This window comes from Diaphorina citri, unplaced genomic scaffold, assembly GCF_000475195.1.
Source record: "Diaphorina citri unplaced genomic scaffold, Diaci psyllid genome assembly version 1.1 scaffold403, whole genome shotgun sequence".
Lineage (NCBI taxonomy): Eukaryota > Metazoa > Arthropoda > Insecta > Hemiptera > Psyllidae > Diaphorina > Diaphorina citri.
In genome coordinates this window covers 142,542-160,443 of record NW_007377838.1, presented here as the reverse complement: position 1 = coordinate 160,443, position 17,902 = coordinate 142,542, and the positions used below count along the sequence as shown (strand labels likewise).

General features: G+C 36.4%; 3 protein-coding genes across 3 annotated transcripts in view; 1 reads left to right on the top strand and 2 right to left on the bottom strand.

The window, feature by feature from the left end:
• Window positions 1–107: 107 nt before the first annotated feature.
• On the bottom strand, window positions 108–1,117 carry LOC103508476 (actin-related protein 2/3 complex subunit 4). The gene has a single exon (XM_008473028.3). It carries the CDS (start codon window positions 980–982, stop codon window positions 476–478), a length of 507 nt encoding a protein of 168 aa, XP_008471250.1. The 5' UTR covers window positions 983–1,117; the 3' UTR covers window positions 108–475.
• LOC103508485 (methylosome subunit pICln-like) lies at window positions 1,051–2,182 on the bottom strand. The gene is made up of 3 exons (XM_008473036.3): window positions 1,961–2,182; window positions 1,440–1,579; window positions 1,051–1,190 (listed from the first exon to the last, which is right to left on the bottom strand). Exons 1-3 carry the CDS (start codon window positions 2,098–2,100, stop codon window positions 1,051–1,053), a joined length of 420 nt encoding a protein of 139 aa, XP_008471258.1. The 5' UTR covers window positions 2,101–2,182.
• Window positions 2,183–9,372: 7,190 nt separating this feature from the next.
• The window catches only part of LOC103508484 (TBC1 domain family member 20-like), a 14,927-nt gene continuing 6,397 nt past the window's right edge, over window positions 9,373–17,902 (top strand). The window contains exons 1-6 of the mRNA XM_026823080.1: window positions 9,373–9,546; window positions 10,500–10,744; window positions 11,639–11,643; window positions 13,899–14,112; window positions 14,660–14,728; window positions 14,884–14,887. Of these exons, the coding sequence (XP_026678881.1) occupies window positions 9,408–9,546; window positions 10,500–10,744; window positions 11,639–11,643; window positions 13,899–14,112; window positions 14,660–14,728; window positions 14,884–14,887 (676 nt within the window). The 5' untranslated portion in view covers window positions 9,373–9,407. The remainder of the gene's footprint in view (window positions 9,547–10,499; window positions 10,745–11,638; window positions 11,644–13,898; window positions 14,113–14,659; window positions 14,729–14,883; window positions 14,888–17,902) is intronic.

The following is a 17,902-nucleotide window of genomic DNA, read 5'->3' as shown; positions in this document are numbered from 1 at the left end:
AATAAGTAGGTAATTTTATGATTTTATGTATAAAATGAAAATAAATAAATTATTTTTAATACTTTGTGAAGACAGATATTTTATTCTATATTTATCTATACTTTTCATTTTTTTTCTACATACCATTAGAAAACTTATGTAAGAAATAGACAGTAAATGTGTAGAGAACAATAAACTAAAAGGATAAGCTTATTAGTTTGTATGGCAGTAAATACTTGTATGTTCATTCTCCTGGACACTAGATTTCTAGTTGACAAAAATTGTGGCCTAGGCTCTAAGGCTTCAATAAATAAAAATCATTAATAAATTGAAGAGGGGAAAACCTTGGAATTACAATACAACTGGGTACTTCATAAAAAACCATGCAAGGAGAATGTAAATGCAAATATCTAAATATTCTACCTAAAACAAGACTCAAGAGTAAAAAACAATTAATACATAATATAAAAAATAAGAGAATACAAAATGGAATAAATTAAAATCTCTTCAGGAATTCTTCAGAACATATTCTAGCCCTTGCATTGACAGCCAACTTCATCTCACTAATTTCTTTGTCTATTTCCTCCATAAAGTGCAGTACAAAATCCACAAGCTTGTGTTTGTACATTTGTTCAGTGTGGAAGTTTGTTATAAGGAAACTGATGTCATATCCTTCAATTGGTTTCCTCCTGAGTACAATGAAGTTCTCTGCTCTCATCATCATAAATCTCATGAATTTGTGACAAAGGATTTTTTCAATTTCATCAGCTTGCTTGACAGCAATACTTATACGTACAGAATTAATGGAGCCCTCAATGAGAACCTTTTCTTTTTCATTACGGCTAATAAGGACAGGTGTAAGGAGGAGTTCTTTGCTTGTTCTTACTTCAACTTCAGGTTTATTGTGTCTCTCAACAACTTGGGAGGAGAAATTTTCTAGACACATGGCAGCATTTAGAGTGTGCCTCACGACTTTCAGATAGGGCATTAATGTGGAAGACATTGTGAGGGTGTAAAGTTACCAGTGAGGAAAGTACAGAAGAGGTCCCAAATGGATGGACTCACTGAGGCTTAGAAGTTTTCCACTTGCTTGTAACTATTCGGACGATTTATTCCTGTTGAAACGTTGAATTGAATTTCTATCATACTTCCTTCATCATCATCATCATCTTCTTCATCAGCAATATCCCCTCCTGCTCCATCTCCTTCATCTGAAATTTTTAATTTGCCACATTATCTTATTTATCACTGAAGGTAGCAAATGTGGGAATTGTGTTGCTGCCTATTTGATGGTGAACTTAAGATCTGTAAGGACCATTGAGAAGCTGGTTAGAATCCCACAAAAAACAACATTCACATGGGGGAGGAGAAATTCATGTTTTAGTATGATAAAAAGGCAATTGCCTTGACCAATGTGCTGATGAACACTTTTAACTGCAAAGCAATAGTTATTAATTTACCTGATTTCTCCCTTTCAACCTGAAGGTAAATACATTCCTCAGCAAAATGATTGGTATCCCTAGAGATGGCATGGATGGTGATTCTTGGATACTCTAGGGCAAATCCTAAACCAGAAGAACTGTTTGTCCATTGCAGTTTACTGTAAAGGAGAAATCAAAATAATTCTAACTAGAATAAAGTCTATGACAAGCAATGGGCAGCAATGAAAGAAAGGCATTAGGTACCAGTACTTATCACTTAAACACATCCTTTACAGCTTGTTGGAAGTACTTTATTTTAAAAGCAATGGGAGTATGCTGTGGACCTTTATTGCATGACCTGTTTGAGGAGAGTCATTTTAGGTGGTTGTTGTTTTAGTAGCAATGCATGGATCAGAATTTTTTATTCCTCCCCATGCACTGTCTCCGTTATAAGGTCCAGGTTATGTTAGGTAGTAGGGAATGCTTTGGGTTTAAACCTCGCCTAGTCTATATCTATATCTTCAGTCAAAAGTCTTTTGTCTTTTTAAAAAGTAACATACCTTTCTGCAATGTACAATGTGCCAGTGCCCAGGTTTTCATTCTCTATGTATGCAGTTGTTGCAGGTTCCTGATGAAGAACATTGCCACTGGGTTCCGGCAGATTACTTAAAGGAATCGATTGGAATGTCCTGACAACCATTTCTGGATTCTGGATTTGAGGTGGGAAAGCTAAAGAAGAACGGGAGTCAGGAAGTGGAAAAATCCTAAAAATCGGAAATTTAAAAAAAATGTAAACAAACTTAAAAAAAAAAACCTCTTCACACCCAACCGGCACCCGGCACCTCTGGAAAAACCTCTCCACAAAGGTATTGACGACCTAATTCTAAATAATTTACAGGAGAGCCTGTACAGGAGGTAGCATGGATGGAATCTGTGCCGTGATCAACAATGGTTCACTGGTTCTCGAGGACCAATTTCTGAATGCCATCCATCAATATCTACGCCTCGGATATCCTTCAGGATATCTGGATCTGACGCAGGCGTACAATGTGGTCATGCAGGGCCGAAACGATTCGGAACAATCGCGGGTGCAGTTTTTGGTAAGTTTGATATGATTTTTAGCGCTAACACTTGTCTCGTGTACAAGATTTATATTGGAATTCACCAATATTTTTCAGTCCCTAAAAGACGTGGTAAGGTAACAGGCTGTTAAGTTTCATTGTAGAGGCTTAACAGGGCTGTTAAGTTAACAGGCTGTTAGGATCTAAAAAGAAAGTTTTTGAAACCCACCCTTAAATATTTCGAAAACTTGAGGGGAAAAACTGTGGTCGAGTGCGTATCACACTAGGCATCCCGACAGATAAAAAGTTTTTTCGGCAATTGAGTAGCTACTTTTTTCGAATAGTGACTAGTGGCGCAATGACCAAAGCGAAAGGAAAATTCACAGAGTTAATAGAATTAGTAAAGGAGGCTCTTATTAATGCTGTGATATCCACAATGATTTTATTGTGAAGATGCTCTCAGCTTCACCACAAATAATTCATGAAACTAAAAACCTCCCATTATTTTCCAGACCTATCTAAACAACTTGGAGGTGGCTGCAGAGTACGTGACAACCCTCATCCAGAGTCTGAACGAGGAGATCCCATGTTCTTCACAGAGAGACAAGGAGAAGTTGCAGAGCTGTCTGTCAGGGCTGAGTGGAGTTACATCCAGTCTGAGTACAGTCAAGGAGTATGGACTGCAGCAGCTACGAAGTGCAGCTATTAAGCCGAGAGTGGCACCCTGGATTGACGTGTATTTAACACTGAATCATAACCTGACGGAGGTAATGTCTTAGAAGTTACCCACATGACATAAAAGACTCGCGATTATGGATACTTTTCAGTCAAGCTAAAGGAATATTAAGAGAACTAACCTTGGCGGTACAGTACAGTCTTGTAAAAGGTAGGAAAGGCTAAGGTTTTGCCTTAGAATAAGTAATTGTGAATTTGTAGTGTTATTTTAAACACAAACATTGGCTTTCTTTTTCATAGAGTTCGAAGTAGGGATGTGTAATTACGGAGGTCTTATCGTTTCGAAATCGAAGAGAGAATTCAGAACAGGATAGAAAGCCAGCCGATCCTAGAACGAAACTTATTGGTGTAGTATAAAGTTCGCCCTGGGTTGTAATCTGTTTATGATAGTTTCCCTGGGCGGGAATCGAACCTGCAGCCTAGCGTTTACAAAGCGGGCGCGCTACCTTCCAAGACTAAACTGACATTTAACTTTTTTATTTATCCTGACCATGTTTATGATAGTTTCCCTGGGCGGGAATCGAACCTGCAGCCTAGCGTTTACAAAGCGGGCGCGCTACCTTCCAAGACTAAACTGACACTTAACTTTTTTATTTATCCTGACCGAAATATGTGTCATATTTCAGGTCGTGTGTTGGTACCATGTTCTGTCTCCCGTGGTATCTCACATGGTTCAGTCACAATTTGAACCGCTACTCGGACGTGGTTCGATTGTACGACTATTTCCTAGCCTCGCCCAAACTGTTACCTATCTACCTCATCTCGGTGATTGTGCTCTATAGAGAGGAGGACATTCTCCAGACGAGCTGTGAAATGCCCAGTGTCCATTGTCTCCTATCTCAGGTAATTCATTTAAAAGGAAGGAATTTAAAAGTTTCGTCCTGACCCTTTCCAAATCCCTAAAAAATTAGGTAAATAAGAGATATGTAGACCTCATTCCATACTAACTGATGTCACTACGTCCTAACGAGAGGAGAGGGAGGATAGGAGAAAGTTCGCCCTGGGTGGGAGAAGAGTTCTCTGGTAGATTTATTGTGAATCATTAATATACTTTTTTTTTTTTTTTTAATGATTGTACGTAAGAATTGCAATACCAGTTTCCTTTTGACAGGATACAGGGTGACCAGACCATTGTGTGTTGAATTCTGTTCTTGAAACCATCATATCCTCCCCAAAAAGATGCTGTTTCAAAATTTAACCTTTTTGTCAAAGACGCATTAGGTTTTTTTTCTCATAAAAGATTGGATATCAAAAGAATAATTTTTCATTTTTACTTTTGAGTTTCTTATACCATGTCTTAGTATACTCTTTAATTTTCAGCTACCAGAAGACCTGCCATTTGAAAGGTTACTGGAAGAGGCCACAGAACTCTATAGAGAATATCCACCCGACCAAATCAAGCAGGAAGTGGATGAACGAGTTATCAGAGAGTACGTTTAATAGGATTAGGAAAGTCGTGTCATGTTCACACCAGATTTTTCTGTTTAATAGAGGGAACTAGAGAATATCCACCCGACCAAATCAAGCAGGAAGTGGATGAACGAGTTATCAGAGAGTACGTTTAATAGGATTAGGAAAGTCGTGTGATGTTCACACCAGATTTTTCTGTTTAATAGAGGGAACTGTAACAACGGAGTTTTTATCGTCCCGAAATCGTAGAGAAGAGGACATGATTGAACGTCAGTCTTTCCGAGAGCGAACTTTAGCGGAATAAAGCTGCCACTTAAGAAAATATAGCGGGAGAATGCACCCTTTCAAACAAGGCTGTCTTAATCAAGTCAGAGTAAAGAAAACAATTATATTCCTATGATTTTATAATTCTCTTTACACAGCTCTTTTTCGTTTGCCCTTCTTTATTAATCTATCCCATTTTACTTCCAGGTGAAAATAAGATCCTAATCCTAATCCTCGCCATTCAGGAACAATGTGATGAAATGTGTACCTCTATTTTGAACGACTTCTGGAAGGTGCGACAAATCGAATCGAAAATCAGCACAATTAACGACTACAGCAAAGCCAAACCCTCGAATACGAATGCTGAAAAGTTAGAGCCCAATACGTTAATAAGATCCTAATCCTAATCCTCGCCATTCAGGAACAATGTGATGAAATGTGTTCATCTATTTTGAACGATTTCTGGAAAGTGCGACAGATCGAATCGAAAATCAGCACAATTAACGACTACAGCAAAGCCAAACCTTCGAATACGAATGCAGAAAAGTTAGAGCCCAATACGTTGGATCCACTGCTGAATGAAATGACTATCATGCATTCCAGATATATGCTGTATGTCAGGTTCCTCAAACGTAGACTCCAGGTAAGTGTAGTGATAGAAGCGAGACGAGACAAAATCTATTTCTCGTCTCGTAAACCGGGTGGCGCTTCGAACTCTTGACGTTCGCGCGCCTCCCGGAACGCTTCATTTCGTGACGAGAGTCCATCAAGTTTTACCCCCAGCTTTCTACCTCCTCTTCCCCTATTATATCACAAAACTTTTGTGACTATTACAGTAACGCGTGTTTCCTGCATTTTGTAGGTATCTGAATTCCAATTTAATCCACTGCTGAATGAAATGACTATCATGCATTCCAGATATATGCTGTATGTCAGGTTCCTCAAACGTAGACTCCAGGTAAGTGTAGTAATAGAAGCGAGGCGAGACAAAATCTATTTCTCGTCTCGTCAACCGGGTGGCGCTTCAAACTCTTGACGTTCGCGCGCCTCCCGGCACGCTTCATTTCGTGACGAGAGTCCATCAAGTTTTACACCCAGCTTTCTACCTCCTCTTCCCTATTATATCACAAAACTTTTGTGACTATTACAGTAACGCGTGTTTCCTGCATTTTGTAGGTATCTGAATGCCAATTATTTTTGCTTGTAAGATCGACACTTGACTCATGAGCATGAATAAAGTACCTCTCAGCCTGGAAAAATATGTATTACATAAAGAATTTTGTAAAGGGACGTCTCGCTCTCACCCAAGTAGTTTCGTATGAGCTGAACTCATCCCAAGTAGTTAAAACAAGGCTTTCTATTTTCCTTTCACAGGAAAGCACCGAATTGGACGAATGTATTCGGAAAAGCGAGCTGTGTCGCAAAATGCAAGAAATCCTGGGCAACTTTCTTCTCCTGGAGAGATACTACATGGAGGAAAGTGTGAAGAAGGCCATTTCCATGGATGTGATTGAAGAATCCTGTCTACAGTCTAGCATGCTGGATGATGTGTTCTTTATACTACGCAAGTCCATTAGGTGAGGAACTCTGTCCCTAGTCATCTATCTCAAACGTATCGATGCCTTTAAATAAAAAAAAAGAGAGAGAGAGAGAGAGAGAGAGAGAGAGAGAGAGAGAGAGAGAGAGAGAGAGAGAGAGAGAGAGAGAGGGGATCGAAATAGTGAAAGCAGGGAAGGAGAGAGAAAGAGGAGAGGTACAGAGAGAGAAAGATAAAAACTGAGAAAAAAAGAGACGGTAGGTGTTGAGTAGTGATTGAAAAGAGTGTGATGGATGTGGCAAAGGTGAAGAGGGTTAGGTATTAGAGCGCAAAATGAATAGAATTATAAACACCTAAATATTGAGAAAAACACATCTAAAAAGACTGAACTTCAAGAAAAAAGGCAAAAAGTTTGCAAATCCACTCCAAAGTTTTCCAAAAGCTCCAAATTTCAAATTTATCAAAAAACAAAAAATTCAAATTTTTGACAACAAACCAAAGGACCGTTCACACGAGCATTTTTCTGTTCGAAAAATATGACCAGTGGCGGATTCATGTGTGCAGATGTAAAATTTTATTTATCATTTTTTGGGGTATTTTGAGGCTATATTAGCTAATATTTAATAATAATTAATTAGTTTTGGATTAAATTTTAATCACCGATGTAAATTTTATAAAAAAAAGCATTAACAATAAAATAAAGTACCGTCTTTACTTTACTTTTAAAGATGAGCGTATTTTAGTACTATAGTAACGTTTGGCAACATTGCAAATAGTTAAATGGATTTTTCAATTTCAAGTTCCTATCACAAACCAAAAACCACAAAAGTGAAATCAAAAATCAAAAATTGATAAATAATTAAAATATTGATCCTTACTGATAAGAAATTTACCTTCATACCTTCCAGACCCGTTTATTTCACAATCAGTGATTCAGTGCTAGCTGATAAGGACCCAGCAGTTCAAAGGTATGTTTTAAAATAGACTATCACAGTACTCAGTCAATGAAGTATTGCCAAGAGAAGAAGGTAAATTCTTCATCTTTACTGTCACTATAGTATCAGGGGTTTGGTAGCTGTATTTAATTTATATCAGTGTAGTATCAAAGACAAGGATTAATTAAAAATAGTCACCTAGCTCCCCAGATTTTCAGTCTAATATCAACACAAGTTTTGGGCTTCTGTGCAAGTGCATATATGCATGTCCAAGGATCAACAAATACAGTTTGAGACTAGACCAGATCATTGCCATGAAGTGTTAATTGCTTATGGAATAGGATTAAAAATTAAATTGATGATTGTTTAATTTTCTGTTTGTTTCAGGCATAATGTAATACAACTCAAAACTCTTTCCTTGTGTGTTTACTATTGGTATCATCAACATATTTTGTAAGTTTATAAGAAATCCTGCTTAGAACAAACAAGTTTATAAGAAACAATATAGATAGTTAAACCTGTTGTTGACACACTTGAGTAAACATAGAAGAAAAAAAAACGTATGTGTATGTATTGCTCTTTAATCCCAGTGATAGAAGCGAGACGAGACAAAATCTATTTCTCGTCTCGTAAACCGGGTGGCGCTTCGAACTCTTGACGTTCGCGCGCCTCCCGGCACGCTTCATTTCGTGACGAGAGTCCACCAAGTTTTACCCCCAGCTTTCTACCTCCTCTTCCCCTATTATATCACAAAACTTTTGTGACCATTACAGTAACGCGTGTTTCCTGGATTTTGTAGGTTGTAGGTATCTGAATTCCAATTATTTTTACTTGTAAGATCGACACTTGACTCATGAGCATGAATAAAGTACCTCTCAGCGTGGAAAAATATGTATTACATAAAGAATTTTGTAAAGGGACGTCTCGCTCTCACCCAAGTAGTTTCGTATGATCTTAACTCATCCCAAGTAGTTAAAACAAGGCTTTCTATTTTCCTTTCACAGGAAAGCACGATTTAACACTGAATCATAACCTGACGGAGGTAATGTCTTAGAAGTTACCCACATGACATAAAAGACTCGCGATTATGGATACTTTTCAATCAAGCTAAAGGAATATTAAGAGAACTAACCTTGGCGGTATAGTACAGTCTTGTAAAAGGTAGGAAAGGCTAAGGTTTTGCCCTAGATTCCTAGAATAAGCAATTGTGAATTTGTAGTGTTATTTTAAACACAAACATTGGCTTTCTTTTTCATAGAGTTCGATGTAGGGATGTGTAATTACGGAGGTCTTATCGTTCCGAAATCGAAGAGAGAATTCAGAACAGGATAGAAAGCCAGCCGATCCTAGAACGAAACTTATTGGTGTAGTATAAAGTTCGCCCTGGGTGGTAATCGAATCCGCGACTGAGTGCTTAAAAGCCAGGCGCGCTACATTCCTAACTAACTATGCTGGATAAAACATTGGCTTGAAGGCCAATAAAATGGGAGTTTTACTGAGCGCTTAAAAGCCAGGCGCGCTACATTCCTAGCTAACTATGCTGGCTAAAACATTGGCTTGAAGGCCAATAAAATGGGAGTTTCAATCTGAAAATCGGCCAAAAAGTCATGGAATAGTCATGGAAAATCGTGAAAAATTAAAGAAAACCTGGAAAAGTCAGGGAATTTGCCACCCGGTTAAAAATAAAAAAAAAAATTCAAATTAAATATCAAGTTTTTTCCAAAAAACGACCTGTGGCCCATTCCCCCTCATATTCCTTGACGTTCTGCATATTGCATATTTTACTTAAATGAAGGGGTAAGATGTTAAAATAATCTGTCTTTGGTAATTTATTGATAGTGATGCAATAGCTAGGGTCCAAGGTGCATAATAGTTTCTTACAATAAATTCGACATTGTAGGTAAATATTGGGAAGCCAGAGGTAAAATGACCTAGTAGTCAAATAACCCGACATTTGCAAACAACAACAACAACATAATGATCAGGGTAAAGGGTAAGTCCATTTCAGTCATCCAGGTTGTAGAAATAAGGTACATAATATATTCTGTGTTAACTGATTATTGTAATGTTTTCCCTTTCAGTGCCTGTACCTGCAGAATATAGAGAAAAAGAGAGGGAACTTAAGGAAATCATAAGTCAAAATAAGCAGCTCAGTGTAGAACAATTAAGACACTATGCCAAGTCCCCTGGAGGTTTTGTCACAGGTAAATATAATTTAGATGTTAAAATAATCTGTCTTTGGTAATTTATTGATAGTGATGCAATAGCTAGGGTCCAAGGTGCATAATAGTTTCTTACAATAAATATTTACTCACTAGTTGGAGAACAAGTTATTGACAAAGCAACCTGATTCAAATGATAGCTATTGACAAATTTCATTCCAAATACAATGACAAGTAGATAAATGTCCACCTACTCTCCTCTATATCCTGTGAGGGAACAAACTAATACAGGGTTTATATGCGACCTGGAAAAACTGGAAAAGTCATGGAATCTGAAAATCGGCCAAAAAGTCATGGAATAGTCATGGAAAATCGTGAAAAATTAAAGAAAACCTTGAAAAGTCAGGGAATTTGCCACCCGGTTAAAAATTAAAAAAATTCAAATTAAATATCAAGTTTTTTTTCCAAAAAACGGCCTGTGGCCCATTCCCCCTCAATCTGAAAATCGGCCAAAAAGTCATGGAATAGTCATGGAAAATCGTGAAAAATTAAAGAAAACCTGGAAAAGTCAGGGAATTTGCCATCCGGTTAAAAATTAAAAAAATTCAAATTAAATATCAAGTTTTTTTTTCCAAAAAATGGCCTGTGGCCCATTCCCCCTCATATTCCTTGACGTTCTGCATATTGCATATTTTACTTAAATGAAGGGGTATCTTGCTGATTTTTGAGTACCTCCGCCCCCCTAATTTTCTGAAAAACTCATGGAAATTTTCTGGAATAGTCATAGAATTTCATTCTGGGAAAAGCGTATAAACCCTGTAATAGCTCAAACAATTTTGTTTTCAGATGATATTCGTCAAGAGCTGTGGCACCGTTTGTTAGAAATCCCCCCTAATTTTCTGAAAAACTCATGGAAATTTTCTGGAATAGTCATAGAATTTCATTCTGGGAAAAGCGTATAAACCCTGTAATAGCACAAACAATTTTGTTTTCAGATGATATTCGTCAAGAGCTGTGGCACCGTTTGTTACAAATTGATTTGAGTGCACCCTGTGAGAACTCCAACAAGAATGATTTACTCTCTCATTCCGAGTACTCGCAAGTAGTTCTCGATGTAAATAGGTCCTTGAAACGCTTTCCTCCCGGTATTCCTATAGAACAGAGACTGGCATTGCAAGATCAGCTTACACTGTTGATACTGAAAGTCATACATGCATATCCTAGGTTACGATATTACCAGGTAGGTACACAAATGTTTTCCCAAAGATGGTGTGTTTGGTCAGCTTTGTTTCTTTGAGTATTTGTCCTGGAATCAAAGAGAGAAGCAGAGAAGGGAAGACAGGAATGGAGAAATTTATCTGTTCTGATGATAATCGACTGAGGTCTGTCACACGGCCTGAGCGTCAGTGGTGGGCATTATACCTACCTAAGTACCTTTCTATAACTAGTTGATTATTTTGACATATTTTTTTTTTTCTTTTTACATACTATTTTCTGGGCATAAGAAACTTGGAAAGTTTCGTGAATTGCTTTTAAATGTACTGATCGCATCTTATTTCTTTCCTTCTCTAGTCCAACCGTTTTTATTTCCTTGTCTGTTTTAGGCAACACATTCCTTGAACTTCATTGAAAGCTCACTCGTATTTTACTCCTTAAATTTTAAAAATTTCCAATGTTTTATTTTAGTAAGGAAAATATTTTATATTTATTTACCTATTATACTATTAATGTGAATAACTGTAGGTTGTAACCAAAGTATATTCAATACATAAAAAAACCTTAATGGTTAATTTTATCCTATTTGAGATTATTTTTCAAATTATTATTTATTATTATTTCTTTTCTCTCTCTCTGTGTGTGTGTGTTCTTAAAATAGGTTCGGGGCTTACCAAGTTGGTTTATCTCAAGATTAAGATTGTTGGAGGATCTGTACCTAATAACAGGTACAATCCAAGTCCAAGGTTGAACCTAATCTTGACATGATCAAATGTGGTAAAGCCTGAGCCTTCTGAATATAGTACGTTGTTCATTATAACTACATGTATATAGCTACTGCCAGAAAGAATCTTGAGAGGTAGGTACTGTGGATCGTGATTGTCATATTTCAAGAAATTACCTTTGTTTCTCAGAACAGATAAAGTATTTTAGTGATCTAATCTTGACATGATCAAATGTGGTAAAGCCTGAGCCTTCTGAATATAGTACGTTGTTCATTATAACTACATGTATATAGCTACTGCCTGAAAGAATCTTCAGAGCTAGGTACTGTGGATCATGATTGTCATATTTCAAGAAATTACCTTTGTTTCTCAGAACAGATAAAGTATTTTAGTGATTTTTGTTTTCTCTTCTTGTTCATGCTGCCTGGTGCCTCAGTATAATAAACAGATATAAACTCGTAAGTATAGAAATAGATCTAGACTAAGAGGAATTCACCAGTTGGATATTCAACTCTAGAAATGATTCAACGTTTCGTGTCATTGAGGTGCATTTTAAACTAGAATACTTGTTTTTCCCAGAATTTCACGAGAAAGCAAACATGCTATAAAAAAAAAAACTACGAAAGGCAAAAAGAGTTTTCTTTTTTTTATGTCATTACAGTTTTATTTTATTTTTTATAATTCACACATTACAAATTCCCTTGAGAGACAATAATTTTGTAGATTTTTTTCTACTTACAGTTCTACACATTTAATTAACTTCAAAGGAAAGGAAAATACAGTAAAAATAAATTAAAAAAAGCTCTACAGAGTAAGGGAGAAAGAGGTTGGAACCTAAGGATTTCCGTCTTTTTTTAAGGACAATCTAGTGCTATTTAAACGTAAGGTTAGTTATTTAGAAATAACTACAAGAAAATTGTGAGTACAAACTTCCAGAGATGACGTGATCTATTCATCATTCAGTAATGGATAAATATTGAATATTCTATTTTATTTTATGGTATCTGTGGCTGTTTGTACCGAAAATATCTTTGCTCTGGTTGGGTAGAGTGGTTTAACTTGTCCCACTATGAACAATGACAAAAATGTCCAGGGCCACACTTTGCTGATTAAAATACAAATAGATTACCAATCGGATTGGACAATTTTAATCCAAAGTTTAACAACTCGTAGTATAGCTGTATAGCTCGCTATACTGTAGTAATAGAAAGTAAAAAACATTCTTTGCTCTGGTTGGGTAGAGTGGTTTAACTTGTCCCACTATGAACAATGACAAAAATGTCCAGGGCCACACTTTGCTGATTAAAATGCAAATAGATTACCAATCGGATTCGACAATTTTAATCCAAAGTTTAACAACTCGTAGTATAGCTCGCTATACTGTAGTAATAGAAAGTAAAACAGAGACTGGCATTGCAAGATCAGCTTACACTGTTGATACTGAAAGTCATACATGCATATCCTAGGTTACGATATTACCAGGTAGGGACACAAATGTTTTCCCAAAGATGGTATGTTTGGTCAGCTTTGTTTCTTTGAGTATTTGTCCTGGAATCAAAGAGAGAAGCAGAGAAGGGAAGACAGGAATGGAGAAATTTATCTGTTCTGATGATAATGAACCTTATCTGTTTAAGATAAAGTTTGCCCTGATGGAAATCGAATCGGCGATCTAGAGCTTACATGGCAGGCACTCTACCTTTTAAGCTAACTAGGCTGGCTATGACTAGCTTTAAACTGCTGGTATTTGACTTTTGTCTAGAGGTGTCAGGTGTTAATCTTCCGATTCAGAGCTATAAAATAAATAAATAACTTGATCTTCTTCTTTTTTGCAGGGCTATCGTGAACCTTATCTGTTTATTTAGGATTTTTTTTTTTTTTTTTTTTTTTGCCCTGGCAGGAATCAAATTTGCAATCTATTGCTTACAAGGCAGGCACTCTACCTTTCAAGCTACATAACTAGGCTAGCTATGACCAGTTTTAATCTGTTGGCATTTTACTTGTGTCTGAAGGTGTCAGGTGTTAATCTTCCGGTTTAGAACTATAAAAAAAGGATAAAATATAAACAACTTGATCTTCTTCTTTTTTAGTAAATGAATTACTTTATGCTCAAAGTGTGACTCCTTACATAGGAGAATCTTCAAAGTTCCGGGTACAAATAGCTTTCATTAATCAAGTGAATTTCTTCCTACTGCCTGAAATTTATCAATACAAGAAAACCTGTATTTTTTATGGGTATTGTGAGTCCTAAACATTTTATATTAGACTAGACTAGAGCAACAATAGTAATTCGATGGAGCTGTTAATAAAGAACCATTGATTTTTAGCTCCTCAGAAAATATACATACTTATTTGTACTTGAAAACTTTGAAAAACTAACAGGTTCAGGATGTGCAAAAAGACAATACCTAATAGATATTACGTACATGGAGAAGTTTAGGAGTCATAAAGATTTAGGTACAGGAGAGAGAGGAATAAGGATTATACAAGTTGGTGTGTAACTTCCACACTTTTGAACCGCTACTCGGACGTGGTTCGATTGTACGACTATTTCCTAGCCTCGCCCAAACTGTTACCTATCTACCTCATCTCGGTGATTGTGCTCCATAGAGAGGAGGACATTCTCCAGACGAGCTGTGAAATGCCCAGTGTCCACTGTCTCCTATCTCAGGTAATTAATTTAAAAGGAAGGAACTTAAAAGTTTCATATAAATTAATTATTACTAAATTTTTCGTGCGCAATATACCCACGACGATGCACACTTCCTGTCGTCCTGGCCCTTTCCAAATCCCTAAAAAATTAGGTAAATAAGAGATAAACTGTAGACCTCATTCCATACTAACTGATGTCACTACGTCCTAACGAGAGGAGAGGGAGGATAGGAGAAAGTTCGCCCTGGGTGGGAGAAGAGTTCTCTGGTAGATTTATTGTGAATCATTAATATACCTTTTTTTTTAATAATTGTACGTAAGAATTGCAATACCAGTTTCCTTTTGACAGGATACAGGGTGACCAATGTGTGTTGAATTCTGTTCTTGAAACCATCATATCCTCCCCAAAAAGATGCTGTTTCAAAATTTACCCTTTTTGTCAAAGACGCATTAGGTTTTTTTTTCTCATAAAAGATTGGATATCAAAAGAATAATTTTTCATTTTTACTTTTGAGTTTCTTATACCATGTCTTGTATGTAAGTATGTATTACTCTTTAATTTTCAGCTACCAGAAGACCTGCCATTTGAAAGGTTATCTCTCTCTCGCTCTCTTAAAATTTACTTTAGATCCCTAGTCATTTAAGTACTTTTCTTGTAAGGCTATATCAATAACCCTATCCTGAGTATCCTGTCTTCCTTCTCTCTTCGATTTCGGGACGATAAAACCTTAGAAGTTAGAGTTCCCTCTATAAAACATCTCAAAAAAATATCCTCTTCTGTTGTTTCTAGACTGGTAAACCTGTGGACCCAATGGTTTGCTTGGCAATCCAACTTGTTACATCTAGTGGTGAACAATAACGATACGGACGTTCTAGAGACGGTGGCTAACGTCTTAGGATCTGTAACAAGTAACATTACCGGCGCCACAAAAGAGGACTGAATTTGGATAAAATTCGTAGAGAAATATTGGGACGCGCGTAGGAAAATGGCCTAATGGTCAATGTTCCGACATTTCTAAACAGCAAATACTTATAGCGACAACATTTTATTATCGGAATAAATCGTTTTTAACACCAAAAGATCGAAAATGTTTTTCCGATTCCGTCGTTGAAAAGTGGAGTCGAGTGGATTGGAACACATCACGTGCTTTCAGGCACACTCCACTTGTGGTCTAGGTTTAACTTGCCCTTGGGATCAATTTAATTTGAAGAAACCATGAAAATATAGATGGTGGGTTTAGATTCAGCTCAATAAATCGTTTTTAACACCAAAAGATCGAAAATGTTTTTCCGATTCCGTCGTTGAAAAGTGGAGTCGAGTGGATTGGAACACATCACATGCTTTCAGGCACACTCCATTTGTCAAGGGTCTAGGTTTAACTTGCCATTGGGATCAATTTAATTTGAAGAAACCATGAAAATATACATGGTGGGTTTAGATTCAGCTATCCAATGAGGGCAGCCTCATTTTCAATTTTTCTATGCTATCACAACTGAAACAAAAGCAAGGATTTAAATTTTAGTTTTACCATTCTCCCTCCCTTCTCTTTTCTTGATGCTCCTATGGAGAAATGCTGAAAAACAGCCACCTTCCTGCTCAACAGCAGGCTGCCAAGATGACAAAGGATACCATGTTTAAGGGATACTGATAAACATGAAGATTTGGTTCAGTCCATTGAGTCAAATAATGGTAACTGTGTACACAATGAGCTCAGTCCATTTAAACTGGGCTTATGTAATAATAAATTAGCTATTGTTTGATAGTTCTTTGGGAATTTTGAATACAACCATTTTGCAATCTGCAAAGCTTACCCTAATTCTAACATGCCATTCATGAATTCATCTCTTGAAAATTCACATTGTGCTGCAGCTTTGAATCTCCATGCAATGATGAGAACAAGCTTTGATTCAGGACTTAGACTTAAATCATCCAAAAACTTCATTATGCCCTCCACTAAAATTTTGTCTGGTTCAGAAGCATCTGAAAAATTGCAGTAAATTGTAAAATTATATTAATGAAAAGAGGAAAAGACAGAATACAAAATTTTAATCAATAAATAATAATAAAACAATGCTTAGCACTGTACTTGTTCTTGGTACAATTGAGAAAAGGAAATGATCAACAAAGGAGACCTAAATATGCCGATGTCAATCTCACAATTGTTAAGGTTGTCTCTTCCTGGTCCATTGTGTGCCACATCCATTTTAGTTTAGGACTATTGCAAGAATACAAAATTTTAATCAATAAATAATAATAAAACAATGCTTAGCACTGTACTTGTTCTTGGTACAATTGAGAAAAGGAAATGATCAGCAAAGGAGACCTAAATATGCCGATGTCAATCTCACAATTGTTAAGGTTGTCTCTTCCTGGTCCCTTGTGTGCCACATCCATTTTAGTTTAGGACTATTGCACTGCCCAATCTCACAATACTCACCCTTATATTTTGAGTACAAGCTTTCTAGCTTCTTCCTATCTACACTGGATTTTTGTTCCTTGTAGTAAGCACTAGGATTTTGAAAATAATTATCTGATGCCAGATCCAACTTCCAATCATTTTGAGACAAACAGTTGATTGCTGTCAGCTCTCCTGTTTGAGTAAAAGATATGAATCTTTTGACTTTATCCTTTTGAGATGATTTCAATTTATGCTGAAACAAGAGTATGTTGAAATTAACTTATAACTCCCAAAGATAATAAATTTGGTAGGAAAACAACATCACTACATAGGTCTTGGAAGACTCGGTAACTTTGTGAAAGTTCATTCTATTTGGTTGTATTGAAAAAAGTAACAAAATAAAATAATACAACCCAATACTACTTGGACCTTTGACTCTGTGTGAAATTAATGTTGACATCAGAACTGAGATTTAGAAACACTTAATGTCAAGGAGATTCAGTGGTGAATAACTGTACCTCTAGCCAACATTACCTACACATAAATATGTTGTAAAATAATACAACCCAATACTACTTGGACCTTTGACTCTGTGTGAAATTAATGTTGACATCAGAACTGAGATTTAGAAACACTTAATATCAAGGAGATTCAGTGGTGAATAACTGTACCTCTAGCCAACATTACCTACACATAAATATGTTGCATCAAGTAAGTACCTATTCTGGGAGGTACACAAGCCAATTTGGTGATGTGACTTGTGAATGTTGTTGGTTATTGTCAGGAACTAACTATTAGGTCATAATTCATGATAGAGCTTTTCTCTTTCTGTACCTTGGTGATGTGACTTGTGAATGTTGTTGGTTATTGTCAGGAACTAACTATTAGGTCATAATTCATGATAGAGCTTTTCTCTTTCTGTAGAAATATTCAATTTATACTGTTCATAAAACACTGCTTTAAAATAAATGTACAGTTTCGAAGAACTCCATCCTGTTTTATAAGTCCAGAGAGTCATTCAATTTATCCTTCTCTAGGTCACCTGGTATTATTATAACTTACTTTTCTGTAATTGTTTTCCAGTTCCTTAACTTCTTCATCAATATTATTTGAGGAATCTTCAGAATAATTTCTGTACACCTCATCCTCTGGGAATAAAACATGAGGTGCAATCTTGAACAACTCGGAAATTGAAGTCTGAAAACAATATGAGGTGATGCCTCACTCAAAGAATACTTTTTAACACAATAAATCACAAATACATATATCTCTTTTAGATTTTCCAATCATACAGTGCAAGATATGAGAGGTGAATTTCCAAATCCCACCTTTTCATTTCACTTCCTTCTCTTATCATTTTGTATTCAATATTTCAGGGGGGTTTCTCTCTTAATAGCACTGATAGGTGCC

Excerpts from the sequence above, each read along its gene's own strand:
- LOC103508476 (XM_008473028.3), bottom strand. The coding sequence starts at position 982 with ATGTCTTCCACATTAATGCCCTATCTGAAAGTCGTGAGGCACACTCTA.
- LOC103508485 (XM_008473036.3), bottom strand. The coding sequence starts at position 2,100 with ATGGTTGTCAGGACATTCCAATCGATTCCTTTAAGTAATCTGCCGGAA. Across the intron at positions 1,580-1,960 it reads ACATTGTACATTGCAGAAAG|TAAACTGCAATGGACAAACA; the intron begins GTATGTTACTTT and ends TCTCCTTTACAG. Across the intron at positions 1,191-1,439 it reads GGTTGAAAGGGAGAAATCAG|ATGAAGGAGATGGAGCAGGA; the intron begins GTAAATTAATAA and ends TAAAAATTTCAG.